The sequence below is a fragment of the Erinaceus europaeus genome, chromosome 4 (genome assembly GCF_950295315.1).
Source record: "Erinaceus europaeus chromosome 4, mEriEur2.1, whole genome shotgun sequence".
Lineage (NCBI taxonomy): Eukaryota > Metazoa > Chordata > Mammalia > Eulipotyphla > Erinaceidae > Erinaceus > Erinaceus europaeus.
In genome coordinates, this window is record NC_080165.1 from 32,233,375 (window position 1) to 32,257,052 (window position 23,678).

The window sequence follows — 23,678 nt, forward strand, 5'->3', positions numbered from 1 at the left end:
ATTTTCTTGTCCTTAAATAACCTTATACATACAACCCTAAACATAAATATGCACTTTACACATACATATTTTATTTTATATACCTGTGATTTCTATCTTAGCATATTTTCTGCCATTAAAATCTTTTTATCCCTACTTATTGCCAGAAAAATAAAATCTGCACTGAAAGTATTATAATCATTTAAAGAAGCCAAAGCAAGCTGTTCTCTCCCATTTAAAAGAAGCATCTGGAAAAATTATCTGTTCTTTCTGTTTCTGGTAAAGGATACTTAAAACTACAATATTATGAGGGAAAAAATATTTTATTTTACACAATAAAAAGTATATATTACACATTAATATAGTAATTATCACCATGGTATATAATAAAATGCTGATTACCAAAGTAGTTTTACCACTATCTTAAAAAATAAAGTCACACGTGCTTGCTATTTACAGTCCCAGCTTTTACTAGAGAGAAAAAAAAAATTAGGCACATCAGAAAAGTGTTCCCATTTTTTCCTCTTAGAAAAAAAACTAGAATCCACTGTATCACTTATATTTTCTTCTTTTTCCTCTTCTTTTTTTCCAATATTTCTTCCATTTTTCTCTTCTTGGTTGACACCACACTGTCTTCTCTCACTGGCTTACTACTGTCACATTTCTTCTTGTTAGGCTTCAACTGCCTCTCTGTTTTCTGCACTGTATAGCCAGATTGCTTTTTGCTGGTTTTGGACTCTTCTTCTTCATTAACTAAAACACAAAGTCAGGCACTCAAAGACTGTTGTTTCTCATTTGAAAATAAACATAAGATAATAACAATAAAGTGATGTTATCGCCTTCATTTCAACAAGTCAGAATGGAGCAAGCTGTTTCTATAGATTCCTTTCCACTTACCAGGAGAAGGCTCTGCAGCAGGATGGCTTCCTTCTGAACCCATCACTCCGTCCAGCCACACACCAAGACAAGTTAGTCTGGCGTTGGTGTTCACTTCGCAGAGTAAAGATGGGGGGACTTTCTAAAACAGAAGGGGTGAAGGAGATAGTCCAATGTAACAGCACAAAACTTGCATGAGTGACGTCCTAGAATCAACCACTGGCAACAGCAATGCCAAAGTTGAGCTGAGCTCTGTGGTTTTTCTTTTTCCTCTACTGCTCATGAATATAATTTAATCAAAATAAAAATTCAGTCAAAATCAAGTTGTCCTAATTTAAAACTTGTTAGATGGAAACATAGGGAGAGACAGAACCTGCAGCACTGCTCACCACTCATGAAACTCCACCCCCTCTAGTGCAGACAGGGAGTGGGGGGCTTGTGCATGGCAATGTGCGCACTCAACTAGGTGTACCACAAACCAGCCCCCTATCCTTTCTTGAATATAACATTTAGTGTCCAGAAGAAATCTAGTACGTATCATGCAGGCACCCTTCCCAATGAGTCACCTCACTGGCTCTCTTCTAACAGCATCAGATAGAGAACATCAAGTGTAAAGAGAAAATGGTGTGTTTCTGTCTAAAAGAACAGCACTTCTGGCCTCCTGCCTGTTTAACTTCATCAATGCTGAGACAGCTCTGTGAAATATTATTATTATTATTTAGTCAGAGGTCTCATACATGCTCTACTTCACCTCTCCTAGACAGACATTTTCATTTACATAGAGCTATACCACATCATGTGATGCTGGGGCTCAAAACTGGCCCACATGCAAGGCAAGGCAAGGCATGCCTTCTACCAGGTGAGCTTTCTCTGGACTCCCTGGACCCCTAACTGTAAAACCATGATGATCCACTAGAAAACGTTTTAAAAGTTCATTCGAAGATCTATGTCTTATGACCCTTTACAACTCATTTACCTCAAAGTAATTCTGCCAGTAAAGCTTATAGATGTATATGTAAATTGTGCAAAGATACTAACCATATTCTGTTGAAGCTTCCACATTTTGATGAAGCCATCATTTGATGCTGTAACAATGACATGGTGCTCTGGAATCTCAAAACTGCATATGTCTTTTACCCTACGGCAAAAATAGCAACACCATCAAAGTTCCTTCCAGACAGAATAACACCACTATACAGTTTCTGTGCACAGGCTTCTCAATGTTTCAGCTGCTTCTAGACTGCTCTCTGAAGTGCCCAAGTTGTGCTTCACTTTCCTACTGGTCAGTGAGTTACATCAGGGCCTAAATTCTAAGATAACACAGACTGTCAATTATATCTTACAAAAATGTTGAAAACGCAGGGAATACGTCAGGTTACCAAAAAGGAAATAAAAGATACTTAAAACGAAGCCCTTGGGAGTCCGGCAGTAATGCAGTGGGTTAAGCTCAGGTGGCGCAAAGCGCAAGGACCAGTGTAAGGATTCCGGTTCGAGCCCCTGGCTCTCCACCTGCAGGGGAGTCGCTTCACAGGTGGTGAAGCAGGTCTGCAAGTGTCTATCTTTCTCTCCCCCTCTCTGTCTTCCCCTCCTCTCTCCATTTCTCTCTATCCTATCCAACAAAAACAATAACTACAACAATAGAATAACAAGGGCAACAAAAGGGAATAAACATTTTTTTTAAATAAAACAAAGCCCTTCACTTTAAGAAACTAAAGTTCCATACAGATATTAAAAAAAGATCAGAATAGACCATTTATCTTATGGGGATAAATTCATCTCCAGGGTCATCATACTTAATTGGAGTTACTATCACTTTTCTTCTGTGTTTCCAAGAAATCTGACTGATCTCTGCTTCCATTTTTGCCTTTTTTTGTTGTTGTTATTGGATAGGATAGAGAGGAATGGAGGGGGGGAATATATATAGATATATATATATATACATATATATATATATATAGAGAGAGAGAGAGAGAGAGAGAGAGAGTGTGTGTGTGTGTGTGTGTGTGAGTGGGGGGAGAGAGGGAGAGAAATATGAAGGGAGAGAGAGAGAGAGAAAGAGTGCCACACACAGAGATACCTACAGACCTGCTTCACTGCTTGTGACGCTTCCCCCCTGCAGGTGGAGAGCCAGGGGCTCAAGCCCAGAGACTAGCATCAGTCCTTGCACTTAGTAATATGTGTGCTTAACTGGGTGTGCCACTGCCCAGCTCCCCCATTTTTGCCTCTAACATTTTTTAAAAAAATATATAAATCAGATCATGTTGCTCTTAGGTTTAAAATCTTACAAAACTAGGTACTAATGGTCAGGATGGCACAGTGGATAAGGTATTAAGACTCTCAAGTATGAAGTCCCAAGTTCAATCCCCAGCAGCAAATGTACCAGCATGATGTCTGATTCTTTCTCTCCTTTTATCTTTCTTATTAATGGATGAATAAAATCTTAAAAAAAAAAAAAAAAGGAAGAAAGAAAGCTCATGGCTTAAAAAAACAAACTAGGTACTGAATATGTTAGCTTCAGTATCTACTATGTTCCAGCAGTACTCTAGCCTCTCATAAAATAAACACACTTGCTTCCTAGTAAAGATCTGCACAGATTAGACCATTCTAAGCACTTACAAAGACAGCTTTTTAAAAACCTAATGATTATTTACAAAATGTAAACTAAGACATACTTAAGATATAGAACACACAAGTTAAATAGATTAAAGTATATTACCACCTTTAACACACACACACACACACACACGCACGCAGGCACGCACGCAGGCACGCCAGCAATTAGCTCACTTCACCATGCTTAAAGACTTGGGTTCGAGCCTCCAGCATCACATGGGAGCACTATGCAAAAAGAGGACCTTCACAATTGATGAAATATATTGTGGTGTTTCTCATTCTCTCTTTCTCCCTCTGATACTGACACTAAAAGGGATTAATCTATTGCGACTAGTAGAATCCATGCAGACGTGAAGCCCTGGTGGCAAAATTAATAAATAAAATTGTACAGGAAAACAGTCAGGGGCAAAAAGGCTGCTCATCTAGTTAAGCATGTTCTAGTCTATGTATGTGGCCCAAGTCAGCGTCTGGCACCACATGGGAGAGCCACAGAGCTGGGAGAAGCTCCACTGATATGGTGTCTTTTCCTTTTTCTTATCTGAATGAAAAGTTGCTCCAGTAAGAGTGGTAAAAACACATATACAGAAGACTCAAATGGTACAAAAAAAGAAAAGAAATATTTCAGAGAAGCAAAAACAGAAAATTGGGCTTGGATTCCACCTTCATTACATACTGCGATGTAATTTCTATCATTTACTTTGAGACTCAGTATCAACCACTAGAGATAGTGAGCAGCATAAAACTAAGATACTTATTTGTGGACTATAAATAGCTAAAACAAATGAACTTTCAAACACAAATAACAAACAACAGGCAAAAAAAAAAAAAAAAAAAAATCCCCACACACAAATTGACAAGACTGAAAACTGGTAGAGGAAAAAAACTGGTCTAGGAAAAAGTCCAAAGAATAAGACTCTGGTGTAAAGGTCCTAAAATGTTGAAAGTGTGTGTGTGATATACATATATAAATGAAATTATGTTCCTAAAACATTATAACACTGTAAATCAGTGTTAAATTGTTTAGTAACAACAACACCAAAAACTTATATATATATTTATATATACCTATTTTCGTGGGCTTTAAATTCACAGAGGCACGTTAGTGAATCACAGTCAAAAAATCTTACAGTTTCTTCATCTCCAGCCACTGCCAGCACAGACTCCTGGGAAGGGAAAGAATAACCAGGATGCCTTCAACAGTCCCGGCCGCCACCACGGACACTCAATTAGCCCCACAATTGGTGGAACTTACTGAAAGAAATGTAACAGAAGACACTCTCTTTTCATTTGTGATGGTGCCACTGACAGAGGCAGTGTCAAGGTGATAAACATCGATTTTACTCAGTGTAACAACTACATACTTCTCTCCTCTCGGGGACCACTCCACTATGTGAGCATCTGTAAGTTGAAAAGGACAAAGACTTTTTATTTCACAAAAAGATGACAGTGTAGGCCAGGAGGTGGTGATACCATAATCAAATATACTAGAGCGATGTTCGGACTCATGATCTGCCATGCTAATGAACAATCTAAATCTAATCTATTATCTGTGTAAAAAAAAAAAAATCAGCTCTGGGAGAAAGTTTACCAGGTAGGTCATGCACTTTGCCATGTGTGCAAAGGGGACGATCCAGTGCTGTGGTGTCTCTACCTATGTGTCTTCCCACCGAAATGAAAAGGAGACTCGGGAGCTGTGAAACCACATGTCTGAAAACTATGCCCGGAGTCGACCAAAACAAAACAAAGCAGTACTAATACACAAGATATGTATACTGCCTTTTAACACCCACTACCCCACTTGATCTTCATAGCATACCAATCATCCAAATTTTACAAGTTAAAATTAAACAGCATACCGCTGATAGATGGCAGACCCGTGACAAGACAAGCATCTAATACAAAATGGTAAAGAAAACAACCTAGTGGCTCTAGAGGCTGTGCAGTGAGTGGTGCACCAGTCTTGCACATATGAGGTTTTGAGTTCCATCCCTGGAACCGCATAACTAGGACAATACCCTGGCTCACTCTGCCCTGACCATAGTAAGTAAATAATAATAATAATTTTAAAAAGAAAGCAACTTAAGCATTTGCTCTGTATCATGTGCGGAAATGGATGCATACATGTACACAGTCTTAATCCTTCAAGCTAGTATTAGGTTGCATTCCTGTTAAAAATACTCACTTTGTTTTATATTTTTTATGAAGGCAGATCTTCCTTCCACAAGATTCCAAGTTCTGCAAAACAGGAAGCTTACTGAAGGCATGATCATCAACTACCTTTTACTAAGTGTAGAGATAAGCATAATGAAGACTTACTTAAATAACAATTTACTGAATACTAAGCTATTAAGAAGAATGTCTACCCTTCTTACAGCAACATCTGATATTCAAGCAAAACTCAAGGTTGTCTTGTTCTCATACCTACTTATGTTTTCCAAATGCCACCCCCCCCATGACATTTCTTTTGAGGATCACCACTTCGTAACTTACAACCACTGGAAAGAAATGTTGTCAGAGGTTATGATGTATTTTCCCGACAACCGAATATGAACATCTAAATATAAAATGTGTTACTTTCCTCCTAACATCATGAAAAGGTTTACTATCTTTCAGCCTTTAATATCTTAAGTAGAACAGAAACACTACCTAACTGCTACAGTAAAGATACTCTGGCAAAGTGTTCCTGTATTTGGGGAGCGAAGAACACAACTTTGTAAAGATGCTTTTTAAAAAAATTTTAATTTAGTCATTACTGGATGGAGACAGAAAGAAATGCAGAGGGGAAGAGGAGATAGGGAGAGACACACAGAGAGACCTGCAGCTCTGCTTCACCACTCATAAAGCTTTCCCCCTGCAGGTGGGGACCAAGAATTTGAATCCTAGTCCTAACGCACTGTAGTTTGTGTGCTTAACCAGGTGCGTCACTGCCTGCCCCCTCTCCCCCCCGCCCCGTAAAGATGCTTTGGAGCATTAATGACTTACCTTAGTGTCTTATCTGTTCCTACAGACAGGGCCAACTTGCCAGATGGGTGAATAGAAAGAAAGGTCACATGTCCTCTAAAAGAAAACCAATGGTTAGTTCTCAACTTGACCACACCTAGAATCTACACTTGGACAGGACTGAACTCACTTGTGAGCTCTAATGGACTTCAAACATTCCCAGTTCTTGGCATCCCACACACAAATGAGTCCGTCTTCTGCCCCGCTGATTAAGTGCCGGTTGCCATGAAATTTCAGACAAGTTATTGTGCCTGTGGAATGACCAAAGTAGGCAAAATAAATACCGGGGAGGGGGTGCCTTCAGGGGGTGCATGATGGTGCAGGAGGACCCTGGCTACGGGTAAGAGTGTTACGCAGAAAACTGAGAATTTTTACACGTTTATCAACAACTATATTTACTGTGAACCATTAGTCTCCCCAACAAAAATATTTTTTATTTATAAAATATCAACAAGACCATAGGATAAAAGGGGTACAATTCCTACTACCAGAGTTCCTTATCCCATCCCCTCCCTTGAAAGCTTTCCTATTCTTAAACAAAAGTACTTTTTTTAATATTCATTTTGTAAGAAACTCCACTTTGATGTAAAGACTCTGCTATGGCTTTTTAAAAAACATACTGGCTCAGTATTTTGTGAAATGTACTTTAAAAGTCTTAAATGAAAACTTTTTTAATATAAGAGCAAACATTTTCAGCAGTTTCTCTATCTGGAGATACAGATTTAAACTAATCAACTCATTTTCCTGTTCTGTCTCCATAGTTATAAACTTGGAATATGGTTGGCTTGGAATATTTGAGCAGAAAACTAAGTATTTACCGTATTGTCCCTTAGAAAATAAAAGTCATGGACTCTAAGGTTATTACTGCCTGTCTGTATATGTTCTGTCAATCCACTGCACTGACTTTTATATATTTAAAAAATAAAAACAAATAAAAAAACAATCTTCTGATGAAAAATTCTATACCAGAAAACAGCATGAATAATGTGGGCTTCCACACCACTTTTCTTCTTAGTGGGAGATTTTAGCCATCTTTGCCTATGTTCCCTCAGTTTCCCTATTACCCTAGTACTTAATTTGAAAATTGATTTCCCACATCTTCTGCTCCTTCTGTTCATGGCTCCCTCTGGTCCCAGGAAAGAGCTTATCTACAGCCAAGTCTTGCACAAGGAATGAAGAAAAGTCAGCACACGCTACTTCATTCATCCTCCATCCAAACTCGTTTCTTCAATGTGAGTCTCTTTCTCATTGAGAAATGGGTTTGGACAGAACAAATTTAACTTACTGCTGTCAAGTCTAGGGGACAGAGAAACTTCACTGATATGAAGTGGAATTAAGATACTGAGCGGAGGGGGCTGAGCGGTAGCACAGTGGGTTAAGGGCACATGGCATGAAGCGCAAGGACCAGTGTAAGGATCCTGGTTCCAGCCACCGGCTCCCCACTTGCAGGTGGGTCATTTCAAATGATGCTGAAGCAGGTCTGCGGTGTCTTATCTTTTTCTCCCCTTCTCTGTCTTCCCCTCTCTCCATTTCTCTCTGTCCTATCCAACAACAATGACAGCAATAACAACAACAACAACGATAAACAACAAGGGCAAAAAAATGGAAAAAAATGGCCTCCAGGAGCAGTGGATTCATAGGGTAGTCACTGGGCCCCAGCAATAACCCTGGAGACAAAAACAAATAAATAATTTTTTATTTTTTAAAAAGATACTGAGTGGAAGAAAGAATTTATGTTGCGTTTCACCTCTGCTGAAATGCAAGACAGCTAGCTATAGCTAAAGACTAGTTAATGGAAGAAAGACATTGACTGCCCCAAATTAGAAACCAATGCTCGGTGTGAAACTTCTGAACTGTCCGAGTCATGAGGGCTCAGGTCTCCTGTTTTATCGACCTGTCACTGAAGAACACCAACATGACTGAGTTATCCTAAGTACAAACCTGATTTGACTATGCTAAGTTTTCTGTCCCTTGAGGAAATGCCAAGAAAACAAAAGTCTTGCTATCCTTTGATCTGTCACCATCACTATTGATACAAAAACCCATTAATGACTTGAGAGTCACTACCCCCTGACCTTAATTCCAACAATTTCTGCTTCTCCCCCCACACCACACCACCCTTTTTTTTTTTTTTTTAACCAGAGCACCGCTCAGCTCTGGCTTATGGTAGGACTTTGGGGGCTCAGGGATGAGGGCCTCTTTGTATAACCATTATGCTATCCAGCCCCACAGGCCTCTTTCTCACACCTATAGTGGGATACAGCTACCACCTGGAGTTGCTCGTAGTGAAGTGAGTCTGCTCATTCACATCTGCCCATCTCTGCTTGCCTGCCTTTCTTCACCAGCCACCTGCACATTCTCGGAAAACCGTAGACCCTTCATGCCCTCTAGGTTGACAAGCAATTCTTGTATCAAAAGTCCCAATTCTGGGAACACATATGGCACAAAGCCCAAGGACCGACGTAAGGATCCCGGTTCGAGCCCCTGGCTCCCCACCTGCAGGGGAGTCACTTCACAAGCGGTGAAGCAGGTCTGCAGGTGTCTATCTTTCTCTTCCCCATCTCTCTCCATTTCTCTCTGTCCTACTCAATAACAATGACATCAATAATAACAACAATAATAACAACAACAATAAAACAACAAGGGCAACAAAAGGGAATAAATATTTTTTAAAAAGTCCCAATTTCTTTGCAAATTGATCTTCTGATTGCATATACCATGTAACTCTCCTTTCCTTTGCTTTCCTTAGAAATGTCTCAATGTTTACCTTCAACTTTAATCAGGCTTTCCTGTCCTTTGTTGGCTGCCAGCAAGTAGCTCTCCCACACTCTTGACTATCAGCTCTTTCCTCAAGCCTGCAACACTCCCCGCCTCCTGCTCAAGCTCTCATCTCCTAATCTCAGGGGAACCGAGTCCGGTACCATCTACTCGGCTACCCACTTCCATCTTACCTCCCACAACTCTGACCTGCCTGGCTTTCCCATGCACAGCAATGGACAAAAGTACAGACTAAGGCCCGGCCCGGTTCCTCAGCTCTGTGACCTTGAGCTAGTCGTGTAGCATCTTTGAAGAACCTGGGTTTCCTCATCTGTGAACTGAAGCTACAACTGTTACCTCCTTGACTGACTGGTCCCTAACAGTCCCTACAGTTAAAGAGCTATTACTCGTGCGGTTCCTCCTGCCTGCTCTGGAAGGCCTTCTCCTCTGCAATAACTCCACCTGTCTAACAACTGATATTTCCCTCTTAAAATAATCCAGCTGTTATCTTAAAGAAGCTTTCAGTGAAAACTTGGCTTCCTACCCCTTCCCCTCACTCCAGAGGCCCCTAGATACAACCTATAAGTAACACAAAGGACAAAGAACCACATACTTTTCATTTCCTAGCATAAAATCCGCTACACAATAGATGTTAAATGTGAAAAGTGAAGTCAAGTGGTGAAATACTAACAACCCTAACAGCACTAACTTAATAGATACAATTTTCTTACCATTGTGATGCACTAGAGCCCCATGGTCTACCTTCTTCTTCATGTCATAAATATGAATTGTTTCATCTTTGCTCCCAGTGACTGCAAAACGACTATTTACAGCCACTGCTGACAACGAGGCAGTATGGGCATGGTGAGTGAAGTCAGCCAAGGGAGTCCATTTCTGCTGAAGTGCAAAATGTAAACTCAGTGACAAAATCTCGCCACAGTTCTTCAGAAACAGTTAAGTGGTTTTCACAGTCAATGAAAACTACAAGCAAAGAATTATTTAGTGACAAATAAATTAAAGCCTGAGAACTGAATACTGAAGATAAAGAAAGGAGATAGGAGTGGCACTGTCGAACAGCTGAGTACCATAACACCAAACTATTCTAGGGAGACTGGACCACCAGGGATTTACAGTCCCAGTCCTACACTAATTGCTTAATATTTACTTACATACAAGACTTCCAGACTCTACATATGGACAAGGTAGCTCACCTGAATAGTATGTTTTGATTTGTCATGCACACAACCCAGGTTCCAGTCTGGCTTCCACTACACAAGAGAAGGCTTCAGTGCTTTGGCATTATTATTACTATTACTACTATTATTATTAAAGATAGAGACAGAAGGAGCCAAGCAGTGGCGCACCTGGTTTAGTGCACACATTTCAGTGCACCAGCCTCCCACGTTCAAGCCTCTGGTCCCCACCTGCAAGGGGGAAGGCTTCATGAGTGGTGAAGCAGGGCTGCAAATGTCTCTGTCTCTGTCCCTCTCTAGCTTCCCCTCTTCTCACACACAACAACAAAGATCACACGTACATCCCTTTTCTAATGGAACAATGATTCCCACAGGAAAGGTGGGAACAAATAAACAAATCAGTGTTGCTGTCACAAACAAAAACAAACAGGGTAGCAGCATACTTTCACTGGTATCCTTTCAGAGCATTTACACTAGCACCCCTTCATGAGCTTTAGAGAATGACACAATGAAGTGTAAGCTTTTTCTTACATTGGCTGGAGATACACCTTGGTTGCAAAGCACTTGATTTGCATGCGTAAGGCGCTGGGATAGATTCCTGGCACCAAACAAGCAAACAACAACAAACAGGAACTCTACACTCATTGTCTTTTAATGCTGGGGTTGGGTAAGACAGCTGCTTGGATAGACAAAGAATGACAGCTGACAAACACACACACACACACACACACACACACACACAGCCCTTAAATTGAAGAAGTGGCATCGAAAGTATCAGCAAAACACCAACAAAAACCAAGGAAGAAAAGGCCCCACCAAACTTCTTTGGACATGTTCTGACATATGTTATTGCAAATTAATTCCTACATTATATCCTTCAATTAGAGCCTAGGGAGTCTTTTTTACATAAAGATATATTCTTTTTTTTATTAGTGATTTAATAGTGATCAACAAGATTTTGGGTAAGAGGAGTGCAGTTCCATACAATTCCCACCACCAGAGTTTCAAATCCGCCCCCCTCCAGTGGAAGATTCCCTATTCTTTATCCCTCTGGGAATCTGGACCAACGATTTTTATGGGTACAGGCGGAAGGTCTGGCTTCTGTAATTGCCTCTCTGCTGGACATGGGTGTTGACAGGTCGATCCATACCTCCAGCCTGTCTCTATCATAAAGATATAGTCTTGAGAAGTTGCTACAGTTATCAATCACAGAATAAGATTTAAAAGTAAACAAGATAAAGAACAACCTTTGCTTGTGAATATTGCAGAAGGAATTTCAGTTATATGGACTTCTGTCTGTCTGAGTTTAGGAGTACTCCAAAAAAATAAATGTATTGTAAATATACAACTACTAGTATTACTAAGAGTTTCAAGTGTCAAAAAAAATTTTTTTAAGTGTCAGAAACATGTGAGAAATAAGTCCTAGATATGGCATTTATTAGCTATGTGGACTTGAGCAGGTCAGTGAACCAAACTATCTCAACTCCAGGCTCCTCTGTGAAACGAGAATTACTAGATCTTCCTTTGAAGATTGCTGTGAGGAAGACGATGTGTCTGGGACACAAGTGGTTTTGATTCCGAGGAGAACACAATAGCATTACCTTTAAATACGCAAAACATGTCACCTTTGAGCCAAAGACCAAGCACGCTAACCAGAAAACAAAATTAACTAAAGCAACTAACCAAGACCAGTACTTTCAATGCTCTCACTCTGAACAGACATCTTGATTTCTTCGTAAATTAGTACTCATTTGGTCTCTGAGAAATATTACTTGCAAAACAACAACTAGACAGGGCTAATAAAATGACAGCACGTTTTGTTTTCACTTCTCGCCGTGTGTCTCCTCGATCCTCTCCCCTTTACGTGGACGATCTCTAGGACATGACTCACACATCTTTTTTTTCTATCTCCACCGAAAATAATGATCCCGCGATTAGAACCCAGTAGTGGAGACACTGCTTCCTTCGTGCACCGAGGTCAGGATGTCTGCTGTAACAGTAGCGATGCACAGTGCTTCTACAGAGTAGCTCAATGCTTGAGCCTCCTAAACTGGAATACTGGACCCACATTTACCCTCCCCGCCCCTTCGCGACCCTCCGGGCTGGCTCTCACCTTGTGGTTTCCGTTCGCCGCAGGCTCCGGGAGCACAGAGAAGCCGAAAAGGACCTGCTCGTAGCAGCCAGCCACCAGCTCCATCACTCGCCGCGTGCCTCTCACACAGCCGGCTGCGACACGGATGTGACCGAGTCGACGCGCGAGGAAAGGGTCCTTCCCTTTTGGGCGCGTGAGTTCTACGTCATGCCACACGGGTGTTTTTTGCGTGCCTGTATCCGTGGAAATCCTTTCAGCGCTCAAAGTTACCGTGGAATTTCCGAGGGAATGATATGGAAGGATACTACAGGAGAAGGTTCTCTTTGTGAGGAGAAAAAAAATGTGGAGGTTTTCAGGCACATTCTGGGAATCTATGAGCGAGGCACGTCCTCAGAACGTGGGGCGGGACTTCCTCCGCAGAAGCCCTCGTCTCTGTGACGTCGAGGGCGGGGAGAGAGGGGCGGTCTCGGGAGGTTCGGGAAAGAGCTGGGTAGTCACGAGCTGAGTCGGGGGTGGGGGCGAGTCGGTGTTTGGGTTGATACCGAGGGCTGGGCGGTGGCGCGGAGGGTTAAGCGTCTTTCCCTCCCTTTCTCTGTCTCCCCTCCTCTGGATTTCTGTCTGTCCTATCAACAACAACACCTATAACAACATGAGCAGCAAAATAGGGAAAAATAGCCTCTAAGAGCAGAGGATTCGTAGTGCAAGCATCGAGCCCCAGCGATAACCCTGGAGGCAAAAAAAAAAAAAAAAAAAAAAAGAGGGAACACCAGTTCCTCTGCTAGACGCCCCAGAGCTTTCACTACAGACCTCTGGCCTGCGCTGCCAGTGCTCGAGTGCTTGGCTTACGGAGCGGGCGGTCGCCCACACACCTGGCCCGACTCGGTCTGCACCGGCTCCAGCCCGGGAGACCCGCAGAGGAGCGACCCCGGGACGTGGTGGTCAGGGGAGCCGAGACTCTCAAGTTGATTCCAGTTTAATCACCCTCCCCCACTTGTGTTTACGTGTGAAGTCAAAAGGCACAAGATTGCAGAGCCATAATTTGTTGTTGTTGTTTTACTTTTTTTAATTAGTGATTTGATATTGATTTATAAAATTATGAGATACAGGGTTACAGCACCAGTTCTGAATCCCCAATCCCTCCATTGTAAGCAGTTCTCCCAAGGTTGTAGATACGGGCTGTCTATATTTGTTTATGTATTTTTTATTTATAAAATGGAAACACTGACAAGAGCATAGGTTAAGAGGGATACAACTCCACACAATTCCCACCACCAGAACTCCATATCCCATCCCATCCCATCCCCTGGTAGCTTTCCTATTCTTTAACCCTCTGGGAGTATGGACCCAAGGTCATTGTGGGATGCAGAAGGTGGTCTGGCTTCTGTAATTGCTTCCCCACTGAACATGGGCGTTGGCAGGTCGATCCATACTCCCAGCCTGCCTCTCTCTTTCCCTAGTGGGGCAGGGCTCTGGGGAATCGGAGCTCCAGGACACATTGGTGGGGTTGTCTGTCCACCAGACAACCAGATGTCTGGTTGGCCTCATGGTAGCATCTGGAACCTGTTGGCTGAGAAAGAGTTAAGATAGCAGAACAAAGTGTTGAGTAATCATGAACCTAAAGGCTGGGATGTTGCAGATGAAGATTTGGAGTCCGTTTTGGAAAAGGCTGGGTTTAATTTCGGTGTATCCCAAAGGGCCCATGATCTACTAGTTTTGCCTGAGCCTGACCTCTGACATGCAGGTGGACCCAGGTTATTGTCTGGGGAGATGATGTCATGGCTGGAGAAAAGACCAGAAAGCTGGATCAGGGAAGAGAGTAGCTCCCAAATACGGAAAAGGTGTATAAATATTGTTAACTGAAAATCCCATCGATTTGATCTGGGGCCCATAGTCAGCACAAGAGCCTATGTAACCTGCATCTCTATAGGTGTGAGCTTGCATTCTGTGGTCACGGCTAGGAACATTCCAGGCTGCACTAATTTCAGGACCCATCATCCTCGGGTGACAGGCAGATGATACTATCTAACCTCCCTTTGGAGAATGAAATACTCCCCACCCTTTATTGGTCCACATTGAGGGCCAGGTCCTATATGGGGCCCACAGAGGGGTCCATTATGTTGTTCTTGATGGAGATAACCAGTGACACTGGAGAGAGGAATCTGTTAGAGGTCTAGGCCCATCATGTTTGTGTGGGATTCCCAAGATTCCTTGACTAGGGCCCCAGGTGATGGGGTGGCCTGGTAATGACGAAAGAGTCATCATTAAAGTATGCCAGTCTCTTGCCTTTATTCAGCTTTTGTAGTCCTTACTTTGCCTGACAAGGTTAGCTTTGAAGTGATTGAGAGTGCAGTAGAAGGTAGGTGAGGTACATGTATCCAGAAGTTGGAGGAAACCATAGACCTTAAAGCAAAAGTGCACAGTAGTCTGCGGTGAGTCAATAAATGTAGCAAGCAGGCAGAAAGACCTAAAAAGACATCATAAGGTACCTAATCAAATAGTTTCTGCTTAGACCTAGATATGCTCCCTGCTCATCTTTTTTAAGGTCCCATCTTTTCAAGTCAAGCCTATGCCTATTACTACATCCAAACACCCCTCCCTTTTTCCTCCCCGTCTCTGGTTCCTGATGGAGGTGGAGTTCAGAGCCCTCTGGTCATCTTCCCCTTGTTATTTCTCCCCCTCTGGGAATATGGACCAAAGATCTCTCTGGGGTACAGAAGGTAGGTGTTCTGGCTTGTGTAATTACTTCTCTGCTGGACATGGGCCTTGAGAGGTCGATCCATACCCTCAGCTTGTCTCTTTCCCTAGTAGGACAGGGAAGAGCCTTAATTTGCATAGATTTACATCTCCCCCTTTCCTCTCAATTTCTGACTTTCTCTATCCAATAAAGATTAAAAAAGAAAAAGAAAAAGAAATGGCAGCGTCTGACACAAGGTTCAGTTGAGTTACGGCCGTGGCACAGATGCCTGAACTTGGATACTTGATGTGAGGAGGCATACACACCTAGATGCCTGTCCTGCAGCTGTTCATCCTTTGTTTTCGAGATCATTTCTTCTCTCCTACATGTTTAACTCAGACTCAGCTCCAATTGAACCTAGTGAGCCTGTAGAAAGGACCTCTCTGGGTGCTGCGGTTGTCCTTGCAGTGCAGGCAAGGCCCTGCCATGGGCGTGCCTCCAAGTGCAAGAGCTCCTGAAGCATGAGCCCCATGCTTGGAAGCTTTTCAAGCTTCCATGTGTGAATGGTTCACCAGAAGCATTTCAGATCCACAACCCACAGTCTCTGGAAAACCTGCATTCGTAGTGATTCTTTTTTTGTGCTAGCTGTCTTTATTAACAAATGTTTAAAAAAATTGTTTTTTTTTCTATTATCTTTATTTATTGGATAGAAACAGCCAGAAATTGAGAGGGTAGGAAGAGATAGAGAGGGAGAGAGACTGAGAGACACCTGCAGCACTGCTTCACCACTTGCACAGCTTTCCTTCCCCCTGCATGTGGAAAGGGCCGTGAGCTTGCACCTGGGTTTTTGCGCTTTATAACATGAGCGCTCAACCGGGTACACCACCCCCTGGCCTCTATTTAAATTATTTTCTATTACTGTTTACATTAGAAACTAAGTTCCAAAGAGTGAATCTTGTGGTGGGTATTCTCTGGTCCTGAGACAAAAAATGAATAAGTAAGACAGTTCTTGAAAACTTCATCATCTAACTTAAAAAAAAAAAAAGGAAGTTTCCTTGCATTTTATTCCATATTGTATGTTAATTTTGGTGAGAAAGGAATCTGCCCTTATCCATTTTTTTAAAACAAAACATTAAGAACCATGTATTTACATATTCTGTTTTTTTCGGAATACCTTTGGTGTTCTCCCTCATTACCCTCCCAAAACTCAACTGTTGTTTGGTAAATTTTGTACTCAATATGATTTAGAAGTTAATTTGATGGGACTGAGTAGTGCCGCACCTGGTTGAGTGCACATGTTACAATGTACAAGGACCGGGGTTCAAGTCGTTGGTCTCCACCTGCAGGGGGAAAGCTTCACAAGTGGTGAAGGAGAATTGCAGGTGTCTCTGTCTCTCTCCCTTTCTATCTCTCTCTTCCTCTCAATTTCTGGCTGTCTCTATCAAATAAATAAAGATAATAAAAAATAGAGGACTGGGAGTCGGGCGGTAGTGCAGCAGGTTAAGCGCAGGTGGCGCAAAGTGCAGGGACCTGCGGAAGGATCCCAGTTCGAGCCCCGACTCCCCAACTGCAGGTGTCTATCTGCAGGGGGGGTCACTTCACAAGTGGTGAAGCAGGTCTGCAGGTGTCTATCTCTCCCCCCTCTGTCTTCCCCTTCTCTCTCCATTTCTCTCTGTCCTATCCAACAACGACAACAACAATAATAACTACAACAATAAAACAAGGGCAACAAAAGGGAAAATAAATAAATAAATATAAAAAATAGAGGGCTATATTATGAAAAAGAAGTTAATTTGAACTTGTTACACAGTAAGGTTTACTGCTATATTCAGTATCTCTGATCAGACTGGCATGTTGTTTTCGAAGGGTTATGTTGTTTTCTCCGGGCTGGCTTCACGGGCGGGTAACAGACGACCAGGGACTTATGGTTGAGCTGTAGGCAGTATCTCTTTATTCATGCAGGACGCAGCACAATCTAAGACGAGCTAAGTTAAACTCAAAGTAAAGTACTCTAAAACTCACAATGCTGTCTTTATATATACTTCCCAAGTAGGGTGGAAACAGGATGTGACATAGAGAGGGTGGAGAGAAAAGTGACTGGTGAAAATCAGAGTGTGACAAAGAAGGGGCAGAGCAGGAGAGAATCCTATCACTGAACCACAATGCCCTGGAGGGAGGGTGGAACTTGTTAACAGTGGTTATGTAAATAGAATAGTGTTAAGCAGGGGGGATTTAAACCAAATGAAACAGAAGGGGTCTCATGCATACCAACACTGGCACTTACCCATTTACAATTCAAATATTAGACACCAAACTTGTTATTTGAATTTTTACTCCAGTTTTTTTTACAAAAATCTTCTAAAAATATAATTGGCTCTGAAGCCTAGTAAGAGGGCTCACTGGGAGTTGGGTGGTAGCACAGCAGGTTAAGCACATGGGGCGCAAAGTGCAAGGACTGGTTTAAGGATCCAGGTTCAAGCCCATGGCTCCCCACCTGCAGGGGAGTCGCTTCACAAGCAGTGAAGCAGGTCTACAGGTATCTATCTTTCTCTCCCCTTCTCTGTCTTCCCCTCCTCTCTCCATTTATTTCTGTCCTATCTAACAATGATGACATCAATAACTACAATAATAACTATAATAATAAAAAACAAGGGCAACAAAAGGGAAAATATATATATATATAAAGAGGGCTCACTGCCTGTTACCACAGAAAGTCAAACTCTGCCACACCAGCTTTTGCATGAAAAGAATTCTGCTTAGGTATGTAATCTGAGGATGTCATTTATCAACTCAAGTTCACTTCCTCCTTTTATACAGGTGAAGGTGGGGAAGATAGAAAGGAAGGAGTAATCTAGGAGGAGTTTGAAATTCCTAAATCTTTCTTCTAATAGAATATAGGCCCAGATCCATAGAAAAACTTAAATAGGTTTCTTGTACGCTATAGACTTCAGGACTGAGGTAGGGGCTTGAGTTCCCAAGGCTGTCCTTTAGAAGACTTTGACTTAGCATGCAAATTTCTGGAGTTCCATTCAGTTCAATTAATCAATCCCAGGCCATTCCCTCTGTCCATGTACATATTAGGCCAAATCTAGTCTAAGGGGAGGGGAGCGATTGGCTCTCTTTCAGTTTTAGAAGGAAAACAGATGCAACTCAAAGCGGGTTTTGTTTTGTTTTGTTTTGTTTTTGCCTCTAGGGTTATCGCTGGGGCTCAGTGACTGCACCATGAATCCATTGCACCTGGAAGCTTTTCTTTTTTTCCTTTTGTTGCTTTATCGTTGTTGTTATTATTGTTGTTGTTGTTGGATAGGACAGAGAGCAATAGACACAGGAGGGGAAGACAGAGGGGAAAGAGAAAGATAGACACCTACCGACCTGCTTCACCGCCCGCCTGTGAAGCGACCTTCCCCACCCCCCGCAGGTAGGAGCTGGGGGCTCAAACCAGGATCCTTAGCCAGTCCTTGTGCTTCATTTCACACCATGTGCCCTTAACCCACGGCACTACCGCCCAACCCCCTTGTTTGTTTTTTAACTGTTAGAAATTAATAGAATTAAACAGAAGACTTTAATAAAACCTAGTCCTGGTGTTCTAAGGTGACAGGTGTTTTACAAGTCTATTTAGCTTTTGCACATCACCCTAATGTGATATGCAAAGCTGTGTATGAATGTTTCTGGATCTAAGCACAGATAAAATTTCATTACATCTCAAACAGGCTAGTACCTGTCAGTTTAAAAAGCATGAAATCATTCTGAGGTTACAAATGCTGAATTACCTTCAAGAAGAGAACTTTTTCCAAACCACAGACTAAGTCACAGTGTTCTGCTTTTTACATTTCCTTGGGCTCCATCACTCTCCTTAATTGAAGAAGGAAGTGGTTTTCAGTTGTCCAAAGAAAAACACACAAGATCTTATAGCTGCCCAGCTAAATTCAAACTTTGTCTACTTCCTGACAAGCTTCTTTTCTTTTTCCAAACACAAGATGTAAAAAGCCACTTACTCTCGTTCTTGAGAAAACTACAGTTGTCAACAGACAACTGTTTGGAGTTAATTAATGCCGTATCACCAGAGTTCACCTTGCTTTTCAGTCACTGAGTGAAAAGCTTTTTACACTTGAGCCAGGCATGTATTTGTTCATGCTTTCAATATTTTCTTTTCTTGCTGACAGTGCCTCACCACTCATGGTTAACTTTTTCAGACAGAAAGTGGAGAAGAGGGAATAGGGCCGTAGCGCTGCGGGCTAAGTGCACGTGGCGCAAAGTGCAAGGACCGGCTTAAGGATCCAGGTTCAAGCCCCTGGCTCCCCACCTGCAGGGGAGTCGCTTCACAAGCGGTGAAGCAGGTCTGCATGTGTCTCTCTTTCTCTTCCCCGTCTCTGTCTTCCCCTCCTCTCTCCATTTCTCTCTGTCCTATCCGACAACAACAAAAATAATAACTACAACAATAAAACAACAAGGGCAGCAAAAGGGAGTAGATAAATAAATATTAAAAAAGAAAAAAAGAAAGAAATAAAGTGGAGAAGAGAGGGAAAGACACTGCATCACCAAAGTTTTTCCCAGTGTGGCAGGAGCCAGGTTCAAGCCTGGGTCACATGGGTGGCAAATCAAATTTGATGGCCCTCAACAAATAATTTATTAAGGGCCTAACTTTGCTTGATTTGTTAAAGAAGAAATCTGGGACTTTGAAACCGCAAGCATGAAAGACTTTTGCGTAACCATTATGCTATCCCCCCCCCCACAGACACACATCTACATTGATTTTTCTCATTAATATACTCTTAGAAGATGCTGATGGAAAGTAGAGGAATCAATGAAAACTAGAAAAAAAAGAGTTTGTTAGCTAAACAAAGCCAGGATTCGAACCCAGGAGCCATCTGACAGATTTTACTCCAGTATAGCTATTTTATCAGTTATAAGTTTGAATGAGATTGTATACCTTAGGAAATCAGGGGAATGATTAGTTACTATGTCAAACAGTACTGTGATCAAGTTTCTGGGCTTGTAGGGCTTAAAGTGCTGAAATTTTTCATTTGTTCCAACTCTGAGAGAGATTGGAACTGTCACTACAACCGAGAAGCTGCAGGGTAGTGAAACTTTATCCTAACTTTGTTTTTGAGATTCTTGTCTTAGTATTTGTTCTTTGATCTTCCTGAACTTCCTTTCTGGTCAGCAATAGAGGTTGACAATTTGGTTGATTTTTTCACAGGCCTAGAATTTTTTTTTTTCGCCTCCAGGGTTATTGCTGGGGCTCTTTGCCTGCACTACAAATCCACTGCTCCTGGTGGCCATTTTTTCCATTATATTGGCTAGGACAGAGAGAAATTGAGAGAGAAAGGGAGGATAGAGAAGGGGAGAGAAAGCTAGACACCTGCAGACCTGCTTCACCACTTGTAAAGTGACCCCTTTGCAGGTGGGGAGCCAGGGGTTCGAACCATGATCCTTTCTCGAGTCCTTGCACTTCATACTATGTGCACTTAACCCAGTGTGCCATTGCCCGACCCCCAGAACTTTTCTTTTTTTTTTATTTAAGATTATTTATGTATTAGAAGATCAGACCATCATGCGATGCTGGGGCTCAAACTCAGAACCCCATTCTTCAGAGTCTTAACACCTCATCCATGGCACCACTTCTCTACTTCTTCTCCTTCTCCCCCTTCTCTTTTTAGTGATTTAATATTGATTTATAAATGTATGAGATAATAGGGATATAATTCCACACCATTCCTACCACCCAAGTTCTGTGTTTCCATTCCCTCCATTGGAACTGCAGTAGTTCTCAGAACCCAAGGTCATAGATAATGGGTTGACTATTATTTCTATAACTATCTATCTATCTATCTATATATTCCTATATATATATATTTGCTCATTTTTTTCTATAGTCCTATATTCTCTTCCTTTCTAAGTCACACCTACACCTATTGCTACTTCTGAATGTCCTTCCTTTTTTCCTCTTCTCTCTCCCACTTTCCTGAATTCTGACTTTACTTCCATGCAGTGTTTCAAACTTTCTTTCAGCCAGTCAGACCAGAGAGAGGACCCCCAAATGAAGCCTTAATTCTCAGAGGTGTGGGGGCATCCACTAAGATATAGGCTTCACACTATCTCAAATGCTATTGTGGTGCTTTACACACAGCAGGGGCTCAGTAAGTGATGGGGCAATGATGGGATGATTTGGTTTGTCATGACTATCAAGTTTCACACACAGGTAGATATAGACTACACTATGAACTTGAATAGTGGAATGGTTAATTAATAATGGAATAGTTAGTTATTAACAAGCTATAGGTCAAGGTTCAAACACAAAGGGCCCATATCTACACTCTAAAATAAATGACTAAATGTATTTTTTATGTGTAGAGTTGGGACCTCACATATGCATTATTTCATTGCTCTGAGTCTTCCTCCCCCCATTCAGACACACACACACACACACACACACACACACACACACACACGTACACGAAAAGAAACACCACAAACAGGAATTTCCTGTGTCTATGTGGTACCAGGACTCTGGTGACCTCCGTGGTAAGCTATTTCTTGGGCACAAAAAGAATATTTTCAAATGTGGACACTTCATAGAGTTTTACTGTTTAAATGGGTGGAGGCTGGCTAGAGAGGCAGAATGAGCTCTCCTCTGAGTCTACTCTGTCAGAACCTAGACTTTGAACATCATTTCCAGGCAATCCGTATGCAAGGTACAATTTCTGGACTTGAAATTTACTGCACTTGTCAAAAACAATACTGAACCATGGGATTTTTTTTCCATTATACTGTGGTTCAATTTTGGCAGAAAGAAAGAGGAAAAGGTAGCACAACACCAAAGTATTCCCCAGTAGGGTGTGGGATGAGGGGGCTGAGCCCGAACCTGAAGGTTGTACACATGATAGGTACCCCCCCTCCCCAGCTAAGCTTAACTCAGTGACCCACACAAAAATATTTCTTTAAAATGTATTTCTAGTGGTCTGGGAGGTGGTGCAGTGGATAAAGCAGTGGACTCTTAAGCATGTTGTCTTGAGTTCAATCCCCAGCCACACATATACCAGAGTGATGTCTGGCTCTTTCTCTCTCTTCCTATGTTTCTCTTTAATAAATAAATAAAATATTTAAAAATCTATTTCTAGCAGAATGTTTTATGATTTTTGCTTCAGTAACTTTAGGGTAAAGTATAACTCTGAAAAAATTAAATATTTTCTTAAACTCCACAAAAGTATATGAAAGAGAGGTGGGGGGTGGAATTCTGTCTACCAGCTAGCTGAGATACAGTTTTCAACCTGCAGAGGACATGGTTTTTTAATACATGTTTATTTATTTACTGGATAGAAGCAGGGAGAAATCGAAAGAGGAGGGGAAGATAGGGAGAGAGAAGGAGACACCCGCAGCACTACTTCACTTCTTGGAAGCTTTACCCCTGTAGGCAGAGCCGTGGGTCCTTGTACACTGTAACATGTGTACTCAAACAGGTTCAGCACCACCCAACCCCAGGGGATGGATATATATATTGCTTTCAGGGTTGTCACTGAGGCTCGGTGCCTGCACTATGAATAGCCTCCTGGAGGCTATTTTTTTTCCCTTTTGTTTCCCTTGTTGTTTGTCATTGTTGTTATTATTATTGTTGTTGTTGTTGGATAGGACAGATAGAAGGAGAGGAAGACAGAGAGGGGGAGAGAAAGATAGACACCTGCAGACCTGCTTCACTGCTTGTGAAGTGAACCCCCTGCAGGTGAGGAGCTGGGGGCTTGAACTGGGATCCTTGCTCCTGTCCTTATGCTTTGCGCCATGTGCACTTAACCCACTGCACTACTGCCCGCCTCCAGGATATATATATATATATATATATATATATATTAAAGCTTATCAGATTCTGGTTCCAAAGTTATTCTTAGCAGACATCCAATTTGAGAAGAAAAGCATCAAATTATGACAGAAAGAATCACAGGGGTGTGGTGGTCTGTCCCTTGTAAAGACTCCAAAATAACATCATTAAGCAATTTATTTTCCCAAAGGTCTGCATGACAGGTTCCTAGTTTCATCTTTTCCCAGATAGCTATGTGACAAGCTCCTAGCTTGAGCACTCCTCAGTCTAGAGAGACAATGCCAAGCCCATGCGAAGTACATATGTGGAGAGTAAACTAGAGTCTATCATGCTTGCTCATGAATGTGAGAACCTGTGTTCTTCCCAGTTACCCAGTAACCCTTGCAATTCCCAAATTCTGACTGCTCCCCAGAATTGGGGACAGTCAGTTGAAGGGTTTTCAGAATTCTTCCAAATGACTGCAATGTAGCCTGTTCCACCGGCCATCACAGGAGTCAGGTAGTAAGTTACTCACTACTTCTTTATGTTCAATGCCCTTACATGTACGCACTCACCATCTCTGGCACAGTCGAGAGGTATTCTCACTCTCAGTGGAGATCTCTGGCTTAGGAGTAAAAACTATGAACTCCTAATCTGATTTTCATGAAGTTTCTGGGTAGAAAAGTTTCGAGTTTGGTCATA

The 23,678-nt window shown here is 42.0% G+C and overlaps 1 protein-coding gene across 3 annotated transcripts; it reads right to left on the reverse strand.

Moving 5' to 3' along the window:
- Positions 1 to 283: 283 nt before the first annotated feature.
- PAK1IP1 (PAK1 interacting protein 1) lies at positions 284 to 12,690 on the reverse strand. Of its 3 annotated transcripts, none has more exons than XM_007524264.3 (10): positions 12,532 to 12,690; positions 9,957 to 10,119; positions 6,599 to 6,719; positions 6,451 to 6,525; positions 5,651 to 5,703; positions 4,721 to 4,866; positions 4,534 to 4,631; positions 1,894 to 1,993; positions 877 to 997; positions 284 to 732 (listed from the first exon to the last, which is right to left on the reverse strand). In XM_007524264.3, exons 1-10 carry the CDS (start codon positions 12,613 to 12,615, stop codon positions 536 to 538), a joined length of 1,158 nt encoding a protein of 385 aa, XP_007524326.1. In that variant the 5' UTR covers positions 12,616 to 12,690; the 3' UTR covers positions 284 to 535. The 3 variants fall into 3 exon arrangements, with proteins under 3 accessions (XP_007524326.1, XP_060045155.1, XP_060045154.1); XM_060189172.1 differs by having other exon boundaries at positions 284 to 733; positions 881 to 997; positions 9,957 to 10,122; positions 12,532 to 12,689; XM_060189171.1 differs by having other exon boundaries at positions 9,957 to 10,122; positions 12,532 to 12,689.
- Positions 12,691 to 23,678: the final 10,988 nt, after the last annotated feature.